At 42.3% G+C, this 12,463-nt stretch overlaps 1 protein-coding gene across 1 annotated transcript in view; it reads left to right on the top strand.

Moving 5' to 3' along the window:
• The window catches only part of PIK3CG (phosphatidylinositol-4,5-bisphosphate 3-kinase catalytic subunit gamma), a 30,219-nt gene extending 18,105 nt beyond the window's left edge, over positions 1–12,114 (top strand). Inside the window, exon 11 of the mRNA XM_007180884.2 lies at positions 11,257–12,114. Within this exon, the coding sequence (XP_007180946.2) occupies positions 11,257–11,535 (279 nt within the window). The 3' untranslated portion in view covers positions 11,536–12,114. The remainder of the gene's footprint in view (positions 1–11,256) is intronic.
• The last annotated feature ends 349 nt before the right edge of the window (positions 12,115–12,463 follow it).

Below are 12,463 nucleotides of genomic sequence, written 5' to 3' on the forward strand. Positions count from 1 at the left end.
TTCTCCAGAATGACTGCCCATCTGTCCTGCTGTTGACAACATTCCCATAGACCCTATAATACCCGTGTCACCCCTAAAACCCCAGCAGTACTTCTCCTGTAGTCTTTTTTGTTGTCGTTTTAAGTTTCAAAATATTCTTTAATGAAAAGATTGGGGTTCGGGGAGGCCCCCCAGAGGTTGCCTCCCCATCTGGGCAGCTTCCACCCAAAGCAACAACTCTTTGCAGGGAGTCTGTCCTCTCCGTCTGGGAGCATGTCTCCATCCTTTTTGTGACCAAAGCTTGTTTATTGAGCATTTAGAACCTCTTTCATTAAAGCAACATCTAGGCAGCATGTGTACTGCCAAAAACACACCTTGGTAAATTTTATTGTACTTATATACGTCTATGTTTTGCAGTGTTGGCATACTCTTTGATTGAATGTATGCACTTTAGCCTTAAACACAGATCAGCCTGGCATTGTAGTTGAAAGGATGGGCTTTGAAGCAGATCAACTTGAGCTTGAATCCTGGCTCTGCTGCTTAATCGCTATGGATGTGATGCAAATTGCTTATCCTTTCAGAACCTTGGTTTCCTCATCTGTGCAGTGGGAATTCTAAGGCCCACCTCATGTGGGGGTTTTTTTAGGGATTATTTATGTGAAATATGTAGAAAGCTTGGCCTAGTGCCTAGTCCACAGCAGGAACTCAATCAACGGAGCCGCCATTGTCATATCCATCACAGGGGGTCCTCGAACTTTGAAAACTTTTAGGCTGAGAAGCCCTCTATGAAATGAGATCTCAAGCAGATCTGTAATACATAAAACACAACGAAGTAGCATTGTTCCTGTTGAAGAGCAAGTGAGGGGTTCAGGCTCTTTCTCCCCCACCTGCCCCCTTATCTGCTCGTCTCCCAGCCTTTCCCACCCTCCTCAGTCGCATCAGGAAAAAGGCTGAACACATATACATATATGTGTACAGTGCTACATCTGCAGAATTTCTAAAGTTTCCAGCTTGACAAAGATGAGCAGCGAGTTTTTTCATCTTTTGACTCAGACCTGCTGACAGTTTTTTGTTTTTTTTTTTTTTACATACTACTAAGCCTTCCAGAAGATATTCTATTTCTTCGTCTTCTGCTCTCTTTTTGAGATGAAGTCCTTCAAGGTCAGGGAGCACGTCTCTCAACTCTCTAAATAGCCTCCCAGGATCTTGTATAACAAAGCTGCCATTTCTAGGTAGGCTGGAAGATGTTGTATATATTTACATTTTGAATGAAAGGTAATCCTCGTTTCCAGCAAATCGCTGATTTTGCATTGATCAGGTTCATGAATGCACGCAGCACGTTTGAATCACCTGTTGGGAAGGGTGGAGAAGAGCTGGCCCACTTTTTGTTGAGCATGAGGGGAGCCTTCTCCACAAAGACTTAAAAACCTACCCAGCTCGTGGCAAGAAGACGGAGTCAGGGGAACTGAAAGAGGAAAGTGAGACTCTGTCCCACCTCCCTCTTCTTTCCAAGGTAGCTCGTTTAGGCTAGGACCAGATTCATGAGCTATTTCTAAAGAGGGCGGAGTTCACAAACAAGCCATAATAAGACAAAAACACACAAAACCAAAGCCTACTATTTGAACCCAAGATTATCTGTTTGCCTTTGGAGAAGCATCCTACACACAGGGTGCTAAACGGATATATCGCAATGATGACGATTTTGATAAATCAATTCTCTGTAGAAAAAACATCTCTCCCTTACTAAAGAGAGAAAACATTAAACAATGGTTTTCCCACCGGTACTGTATTTTAGAACCACTTTATTTGAAATGTCCCTGAACGATTATAGAACATACTCACATGCAAATACATTGATATCACTGGCAAATGAAATGTGGCTTCTCATTTACTTTTATGTAAGAACGTGGGGTTTTTTTTTTCCCTCAATTTTAAAAGTAGCAAATGTTTCCTTAAAAAAAAAAAAAGCCAGCAAAGTATTAAAAATATCAGGATATAAAATACCCACTATCCCACTTTCCAAAAATAACACTGTCAACATTTTAGTGGTTTTCCTTCATTCTGTAAATATTTGGTCTTTTACCTAAATAAGCTCTTTCATCAATGGTATCATTGTAGCTTTAAACGTTTCAAACCCTGTACTTCTCAGTTGTCGTTTTGATTAGGAAAGGAATGAAGAGGGGACATCACAATTGGAAAAACTCTGAATTTGAGTTTGGATCTGACTTCTAATCCCATTTCAACCACTCTCACCTTAAAGACCAAATGAATCAGAATTTGGTTAAAAACTGAACTTAAGCAGCAGACACAATGTTACTCCCTTACTTTAAACCATTTAGTGGCTTGTCATCTCATTTTGAATCATATCCGAACACCTAAGCTCGCCCTACAAGCCCCTGCCCCCTCTAGCCTCTCCCCAGGGCACCAGCCTTCCTTCTCTCACTGGGTCAGGGCGGCCTTCCTCTGCACCTGCCCCCAGTCCGGGCCTCCTCCCTGGAACGCCCCTCACTGCGCTCTGCTCAAATGTCATCACTCAGAGCCCTCTTCCAGACGAGGCCCCTCGTGTTATCCTGGCTACAGCGCGCCGCGTGTTGCCTTCGGATCATCCATCACGGCAGGCGGTTCTCAGCACCACCTGCCACTTGTCTGTCCCCTCCCAGAGGCAGCTCTGGGCAGCAGGGCCATGTCTGCCCTGCATCCCGCACGTGGGTCCTGAGACCTAGGATGCCCTCAGTAGGTACCAGTCGGTAGAGGAGCAATTCCTGCCCCGGGGAGGAGACGAATGAGACGAGAGAACCCCTCTGGTTTCTTCCTCCCCCACGATACGTCGTATTCTGGGAGTTTATGAAGTGGTAACTCAGGCACAGACTGACAAGCTGCCATTGCACAGCTGTTAGTTAATAAGCCTTCAAGATGCGGTTAAATACCACACATCCAGAGAGGAAGTGAGCCTAATTATGAAATCTGATGTTTTGGTAAATAATACAGACCTGTAAGCGTCATCTGGTGCCTGGTCGTATTTGTGTGGCGATTTCCTTAGTGACATAAACATTACTTTTTTTCCCCCAGTCAGAGCAGTAGTCATGCCGATGGGACACTCAGGATAAACCTATAGTGTACATTCAACATAGGACAGTTTGCAAGGAGTGTGAAACTTGGCCTTGTAGAAGCAAGCACGCATTTTGAAGATGTTCTTTGCACACAGTAGGAGCTAAGCAAATGTGTGTTGTCGGATGGAGCTGAAGAAATCCGGGGAGTCAAGTAACCTCTTCACGTACACAGCTCCGCACAGTAGGCGGCGATGAGCGTATTTAAAAGGCACTTGCCCCTAGATGTCACTCTTAAGGAGGGCTTGATAGGAGAGAAGTCTGGAGCCCCTACACGGTGTTGCTTTAATCTAGGAGGCCAGTTTCATCAGCCCCCGCCGGGTCACCACCATGGGCAGTGTTGTCCCCAGGCCAGGGCGTCCCCAGGCCCCTCACCCAGCAGGCTCAGCCCTGCCCCCAGTCTCTACACAGAGTCCTGGCTCGGGTTCCTACGAACCTACATCCAGAGTCCATCTCTGCAGTGGTCTCCCTCTCACCTCAGATGCCAGGCGGTTGTAACTACTTCTGCCTCAGTTCCTCCTGTTAACCCTGCCTGTTAACCTGCCTCTAGGACTGAGGCCCTGCTCCCTCCTTGCTGTTCGCCTTGTTGGAGACTCCTGTGCTCTCCCTAAGCCCAGCCACAGGGACCGGGGGCAGCACGGAGACCTTACCTCTGGCACTCTTCTGTGGTACTCCCCAGTCCTAGGCTCTGACGCCCCTTACTCGCTTGCGCGTGTATATCCCTCCAACTGCCTGTACCTGGCACCTGCCTGGCTGGGCTTTCTCGGCCTCCTGCTCCGTCCTGAGTCACCAGGCCCTGTTTGTCCCTATCCAAGACGGCACGCCCATTCAACACACGACCACCTCTCAGGTCGTGCGCCAGGCCCAGGGAAGGCTCATGTCTTTACAGTTGAATTCCCTTCAGAGATGACTGTTCCCTAATTCACCCTGATTTTAAAGCAATGAATCTTGCCCCACATTGACCTTGACTTCGGCACATGAAGCATTCATTCGTCGTGCATTTGCAGATTATCTACGGTGTGGCAGACACACTGCTGGGCCCAGGGGACGCGAGCAGGGGCGTGGCCCCAGAGCTCAGCCGAAGAGATGCGCACAGAGCTCTGTAGGGAGGATGTCACCAACGGTTTGCGGAGGGAGCAATGATTCCTGTCCTGGCGGGTAGAAGAGGGCCGTGGAGTGAAGGGGATGTTTTCATCGGGGGCCTTAAGGTCCGAGTTCATTTTCATTTTGCCTGGCAGATGCAGGAAGGCAGAAAGAAGAACATGAGCAAGGGCATGAAGTTAGGATTTAGTATCAGTATTTTAGGAACAAAGAGTACGGTCATCCAGAATAGATGGAAGCTAGGTATACGTGGGCGTGTGTAGTGGAATTTGAGGCGAGAAGGGAAATTTGGATCCAATTTGAAGCAGTGCATGGGCTGGATTAGGGGGTAGAGAGCCAAGCAAAGAAGTCACTTGGAGCTCAAATGATTAATCACAAATTAATGTAATAAAGGCCTATTATAAGTCAACAGGGAGATGAGTTTGTTGAATTGTTTCTAATATACTGAGTCGATCAAGGATTTGCATCCTCTTGGGATTTACATCCTGGCCCATTAGCAAGGTCGAGCTCAGCCTCCTGCATTCCGGTACCGAAGACTCCAGTACTTCCTCCTCTCTCCACGCTGTCCATCAGAAGATGCCTTCAGAGAAGTGTCTGCATCAGCCATGGGTAGAAGCTTGCATATGTCGGTGTGATTTCTCTGCCAGATGCAGACTTGCGTGGGCTTGTAGAATTGTTAGGACTTAGATAAGCTTGCCAAATTTTATCACTTTTCTGGAAAAGATATGAGCACAATACTGGAAAGGTGGCCTTGGAGTGGATTTGTGCATTAATCCACCAGCATGCGGTGTCACTCGGTTCCTAAGATTAGACCCCTGTTACTTTTAAACATTTATCGAGATTAACCTTCTAACTGGCATCCTTCTCTCAGTGTTTAGTTTCTCTTAGAGAATTGTTTTGTCTTGCATCAGAATATTATCGAGGACATTATTCACCACGTTACTAAGTGTACTTTTTATAAAGATCCTCTTGCAAAAGTTCTATCAGGTCTTAGAAAAGTTGTGTTTCTCCTAAACAAATAGTTTTTTAAAATCTTCTGAACATTGGATGAAGTAACTGATTCGATTTCCCTTTTGGCTGAAGATACATTTGAAGGCCGCGCTTAGCAAGAATATAGGATTTGTGATGTATAGTTTTAGTCTCTTTTCCAAACCCATTGTGGATCCCTTTGCTTTTTCTACCCACTTCTAATGAATGTTACTGTGACTTTTGTGTATACAAATAATGCACCTTCAACCCTTTTTGGGACAAGGCACAAATAAACACACACACATACATACAGTCTGTTTAGAATAGTTGACTAAAGTAGAACAGTTTAATTGTACCTTTAGGTTTCTAATGAGCTTCTAGCTAAATATTTGAGAAGATGGCAGCACAGCCCTTCCCCCTTGTAGACAGAGCTAGTCTGGGAATCATTTCTAAGTCCTTAAAGATGACAATCCTAAGTCAAACTCCACAAATGCACGACCAAGTGTCGGACACACTCTTCTTTCAGATTTACCAGATTCCAGCATTACTAGGTCCTAATCATTGACCTTCTCTGTTTTGCCAAAATAACTTCTAAAGGCATTGCTTAGCCAACTCATTGATTTTTATTAAAAAAAATGAAATTCTCTTTGACAAATCTTATTTTTTCTCCCCTGTCTCTGAGGAAGGAGACAGGGGAGAAAAACTAATAGTAATAGTAATGTGGCAGACAGAGGCTGCATTACTATTTAGGAAAAGTAGGTAGGTGAGGACATTTCTTCTCATTGATGAGTATATGTGAGTGTTGTTTCTCTCTCTCCTCTCAGCCTGGCTTCTTTTTCTGGAGTTTCTGTTTTATGGCCCTGAGGTTACTTCCTCATTTTTGAGTAATATTTCACTTCCACTTTGTTTCTAGATGAGAACGGAGGCGTTTGGTTTTCAGAAAAAGTAGGACTATTCCACTTGACCTTGGACTGTCTAAAGCAGCCACAATTCATTGGTGGTTAAAAAATTAATAGATTATGCATAGAAAGGACTTTGTTTTCAGTATAGTAAACGGATAAGTTGGGCCAGTGAACGAATCAAGTCAAAGTGTTGACCCTGAAATGGTAATAGTTTCCTTTGTTCTTAAGACTTATGAGAGGGGTAGCTGTGTAAAAAGCAACCTTTCCTTTGGTACTGGTTGCTGTAATTAAGGCATTTGAATCAACTCTGAAATAAAGAGCAGATTGCCTACTATATAGGCTCAATCTACTTATTAGCTACTAATGGGTAGTGGTCCAGCCAATGACAGTAACGATGTTACACTGTTCCCCACATTCACACTAGTTAACAAGTATCTTAAACCAAGTCCCTGGACATCAGGTTCCTCCTTTCCCCCTTCTTCTCTGCTCCATAGTACAAAGCCTCAACCGGCAGTTGAGAAGGACAGGATGAGGATGCAATGTGGTCAGTGGCCGGCAGCCCTGGCAGAAGGGAACATTCTGTTGCTACAGCCAATAACTTCTGTGTTCTGTGCTTCCCCCCGAGCTCCCCAAGCCATATCCTCACAGCCCCTCAAACCACAGGCCTCTGCTGAGGCAGCACGGTCAGGAAGCTCAGACAGACCCTAGGGCTGAGTCCAAGGGCAGAAATGAAACCCCTGGGGCTTGAGCAGGCCGAGCAAGGGCCCACCTGGGCCCCTCCTAGCAAGAGAACCATCTGCTATGTAGTCAGTGTGCTATATGCTTCCATCATCCCCCTCACCTCCTGGGGCCAGCGCCAAGACACCCCCTCCACTGACTCTGGTGGGAGTGGGGCTCATCTCCTTCCTGCCCTGGCCCAGCCCACCCCTAGGTCTCTGCTGTCGGAGGGGACTTTTTGGACAGGTGGTCTAGATGGCAAGGTGACCTCCTCAGTGATGAGAAGTGTGTGACTTCTTACACTGTCAATACTAATAGCCAACCCTTTACATAGCACTTGAATCTCACCACAATCCCATGACACAGGTATTGTTGTTATTATTATTCTGATTCTACGATGAGGAAACCAAGGTCCAGAGAGGTTAAGTAACTTCTCTGATGACAAACAGCTTGTCGATAATAAAGGCACAATTTGAATCCAGGCAGTGAAGTGTGACTGTGTGCTTTTAACCCCTGCTCCACACACCTTTAAGCAAAAGATAATTAAGCCTGTACCATGTCTCTAAGTCTGCACCGCCAAACAGAATTTACACAGCGTGTCTGACCAGTATGGAGCGTGCGGTTAAATTTGGAGATGAAATTTTGTTCTCATAGAAGTGACCCTTGGGTGTGAAAATTAGAATTAACTGAATAAATTCAAGCCAGCAGAAATTCCTTATATAGGAGAGGTGGCCTTGGAGAACAACAGGACAGTTTCTTCCCTTTCATATGTCTCTCTGTGGCTACAGCGATTGGTGAATCGGTGCATTGCCACTTAAATATTTACTGAGCACCCATGGATTGGTGTTATAATGACGTGACCCCAGATTAATTTTCCTCCTCAAAATTTTCCTGTTAAAGAGTTTGACCACACAGTGGGCTCAGACAGCAGGGGGTTTGCCCGGAGCCCCCAGTGTACAGAAGGCTAGAAAATAATTAAAAATCAGAATGTCCTCTAATTCAAAATCAAACGGCATCCCCATATCTGCCCTTGTGAAAATTGTGCGAGTTGGCCAATTAATGAGACTGTTGCCTGGGGTGAAGTTTGCCCCTAGCCTGTGTAATTGCCAAGAAATGAGAGAGACCTCAGTGGGTCCTAGGGATGAGCGAAAGAAAATGATTTCCGGACGTAAGTGGAATCATTAAGAATGCAAGAGCGCTAATGCACCACAGCTGCTTCCAGGGTGCAAGAGGTGCCTGGACCAAGGCAGGAACAGCCCAAACAGTGTTGAGTCTCCTGCTCTGTGGTAAGTAAGCAGGGAGGAGATGCAGAGTTGATCTCCCCTCCAGGTAGGGAAGGGAGAGGACTAACATTTACTGAATGCTCCTTATGTACCACCCTCTATGTTGAGCATTTTATATATACTGTCTGACTTAAAAAATGCCAGAATAGTCCGTGGGTTTTTGTACCTGGACACGGTGATGCGTACACAATCCAGCCTTGACATACAGAACGACACCGGCCTGACCCCCACTATCATTGGGGTTACCCTGCCACGTGCAGGTGACACAGACAAGATCATATAAAAGCAAAAAGAAAAATCACTACTAAAATTTTGACCACTAAACTTATATTCTTTTTTTCTGTGTAAGTATTTTGTGTCCATTTACCAAAATGGGATTGTACTTCATGTGGTGTTTCATACCTGCTTTTTAAAACTCGCTTTTACATGCTTGTTAAATACTCTTCTACAGGATCATTCTAGTAGTTACAGAGCTATGTAGATACTTTCATAAACCCTTTTCATCGATCTACGAGTGTAGGATATTTAAGTTTATTTAAGTTGCTTTCAAGTTTCCACAATGTTAAACAATGCTCTAATGAACATTCTTGTAGATAAATCACTGCAAAATTATCCAACTTTTTTAAAGGTAAATTCCTAGCCTGGAAATTGCTGGGTAAAAGGATTCTAACATTTTTTAAGTCAAGTTCATTGAAGCATAATTCAGAGAGAGCGGAATTCAGCCTTTTCAGGTGTACAGTTCTTTGAATTTTAACAAATGTATCAGTTATGTAACCACCACTACAATTAAGTTATATAACATTTATAAGTATTTTAAAGCTTTTGACGCATGTTGTCAGTCATCTGTGAGGAAAAGTATACCATCTACCATCTAGTCCCATCTACCATCAGGCTATGAAAGGTGAACATTAGAGATTATCCTTAAAAATTAAAAAAAAAAAAGATTTTCCAATTTGGTATATGAATGTTTCCATCTCATGTTCAGTTACATTTATTTGATTACTAATGAGGTTGCATATTTTTTCATATGTTATCTGGTTTTATGTCTTATAGTATGATATACTATATCTTTGGCCTATATTTCTAGCCGACTGTTTATCTCTTTCTTATTGCTTTGTAAGAGCTATCAGGGGCTAGGGATGAAGAAGTGATCTGTCATGTTGCAAATATGTTTTCTCTTGTCATTTCCCTCTTTTAATATTGTTTATAGCTTTTTTTTCTCAAAAATTTGAAGTTTCCGTAATCTCTCCATCTTTTCCTTATGGATTCCACCTTGGAAATCAGCTTCAAAAAGTCCTTCCTTTCTCATTCCGTGATTATTTAAATATTTTCCCTTCTTCCATTTAAATGTTTAATTCTTTTGGAATTTATTTTGGTATATCACATGGGAGAAACTTTATTTTCCCCCCAAATTATGAGCCAATTGTACCACCCCTGTTGATCAAATAATCTTTTCCCCCACTAATCTGAGGAGTCACCTTTATTATATATTTAATATGTACTTAGATATGTCTCTGAACTTTCCATTCTGTTCCACAAAATTTCTTATCTTTTTTAGAGAAGTATAGGTACTATATCACACAGTTTTAAATATTGTAGTTTTATAACGTGCTTTAATATCTAGGATGGCAAGCACTGTTTTTCGTTACTATACTTTTTCAGAATGTTCTCTCAGGCCCTAATTATCCCAGATGAACTTCAAAACATATCTGGGTTTAAATATCCAATAGGAATTTTTATTCAATTTCATTATATTTATAGATTAATCTGAGAAAAATTTTTATCTTTATAATAAACAGTTTTATCACTGAGGAACATGCCATGTCACTCCACATGTTCAAGTTTTCCTTTACTTACTTCGGTAAATGTTTACAGTTTTTAAAAAATGGGTTCTGCATGTTTTGTGTAGGTGTTTATCTCAGGAATCATGGGGGTTTTGTTACCGTTATTCACAGCATCCGTCTTTTTACTTTCTAACTGGTGGCTCCTACTTATAGCATTCTATTTATTAATTTTATAAAAAGCTAGTTTAATAAAAACTAGTTACAATAGTATTTTAGTTTTCTTCCCCTTCAGTGTTCCTAGAAGACAACGGTTATTTGTAAATACTAACGATTTAACCTTCACTTTTCTGATCTTATACATTTCTTTTTCCCAGACTCATTATTCAGAATGATTGTGACTGGTAATTTCAGATCATTCTTCACATCATTTCATTTTTGTCACATGTTAAATTACATGTTACTTTGATAAAAATCAAAAGTGGGTTTTAATCCAGTACCTTATGATGAACTACTCTTGCAAGTTTCTGATAAACCCTAGTTGCCTATGGAGTGTTATTCTCTTAACATTTTACTCAGTATTTTATTTGAAATATTTAAACCTGTAATCATTAATTTCAGTTTTCTTTAATATGCCATCTTTGCCAAATTACGATATTAAGGTTGGACTATTCTGATTTTGTAAAATTGGGAACCTTGCAACTTTTTCTTCATGTTGGAACAATTTAATTGGCATGAGCATGCCTGTTGCTTCAGAAGTGGGCTTAACTCACCTGTCACCTACTCCAAGGCTTTTAGAGAAGGCACCAGCCATAGCATTGTTGAAAGCCCTCTCTCACTCAGTATTCAGAATTTATTTTAAATTTCCAAAGGTCAGTCAACAATTTGGAGAGTCAGACAATGAAAAACTAATTCATCTGTTTTCTTAGGATAGGACACATTGGAAAATAAAGATGAAAACTACCTAAATCTCAAACACCACATTTCCATCCGTTCTTTGGATTCCATTAGCTCTTGGCAAACATTATTTACGCTTACATAAAGTTATGTGATTCCTGGATGGTGTTCAAAAACTGACTCATTCCTTTTCAGAGACTACAGAAATTTCCACCCTCATTTGCCTAGAAAAGAGATTGAAGTAAAAAGAGTAAGAAAGAAGATGAAACTTACTGTATCAGTTAGTTTTCCTTCAGCACACCCTGGGTGTGTGCAACCAAACTACATTGCTTCAGAGATTATAAAAGCAGTCTGTGTTCTCCAGTTTTTCATCTGAGGCAGGGGACCTGCCTTGCTTGTGATGATTTCCTCGCAGGGACAGGATAATGCCATGTAAATTCCAAAACAGCCTGCTGGTCTGCAGCCTACTTCGATGCCATAACAGCGTTATGTTAACAGCGTTTTCTTTCCCTTTATCCAGGATGTCTGCGTCAAGGCTTACCTAGCCCTTCGTCATCACACAAACCTTCTCATCATCCTCTTCTCCATGATGTTGATGACAGGAATGCCCCAGTTAACCAGCAAAGAAGACATCGAATACATTCGGGATGCCCTGACAGTGGGGAAGAGCGAGGAGGAGGCTAAAAAGTATTTTCTGGATCAGATTGAAGTTTGCAGAGACAAAGGATGGACTGTGCAGTTTAACTGGTTCCTACATCTTGTTCTCGGCATCAAACAAGGGGAGAAACATTCTGCCTAATACTTTGGGCTAGAATTTAAAAGCTTTAAGTCAGCACGGCGGTCATCAAACTTGATGTAAAATGTCATAGGACGTTATGAAAGCTGCCACTTGAGAAACCTAGCTCCTTCTCTAGCTGAACTCTTCACTGGAGAAAAATATTGGCACGTCTGATTGTTTAAGTGATGTTCAATTTCAGCCTTATTTGCAGGTTTGTTTTTTTCTCATTTGTCTCCATGATGTTGGAGAACATTCTAAGTTTAAACAGCCTAATTCCTCCCTCACTGGGGCTGATGTTTTGACTATCATACTATTGAGTACTTCTGGAAATTCTTTAGAATAATTGGTAACATCTCTTTTCATCTGGGCTTCTTCTCAATTTGGGTTATCCTTGTGTTTCTCAAACTCTTTCCAGAAGAAAAAAATATGATCATTGTAACCTTTGTCTCATTCCGTAAACGACACTTCCGAACATCCCCTCCATGGCTGCAGACGTTAGTGATGTGCTAAAAGCAAGGAAAGCGAGCTAGTCTTTTCAGGGTCTTTTGTAATTAGGTTCTCTTACCACTGAGACTCACAAACACAAAACGGAACATCTGAACCTTTGTGCCCTGGCCCTTCTCCGCTGGTCTGGTTCCAGGGTTAAGAATAGCAAAATCTGTCTCAACTCTGCCCACAGAGCAAACTCTCAAGTGCAATTATGATAGCCTTCTCAGCACAGAAACAGGAAGTAACTAAAGGGACTCATTTGGGGCCTTTATATTTCCCCGCACCCCTGCCTTTCTCCCTGCCTCTCTTCTTCCTCACTTTCCACATTCTCACAGCTCTTTATGCAGAGTTGTGAAATCTTCAACAATACCCTTACCCTAGAACTCAAAATTAGTTGAAAAGAATTTCTCCTCTAGGGATACTAGAATTTTAGGTACTTATTTGTAAAGCTGTTTGCTGG

This window comes from Balaenoptera acutorostrata, chromosome 7 (genome assembly GCF_949987535.1).
Source record: "Balaenoptera acutorostrata chromosome 7, mBalAcu1.1, whole genome shotgun sequence".
In the NCBI taxonomy this organism is placed as follows: Eukaryota; Metazoa; Chordata; class Mammalia; order Artiodactyla; family Balaenopteridae; genus Balaenoptera; species Balaenoptera acutorostrata.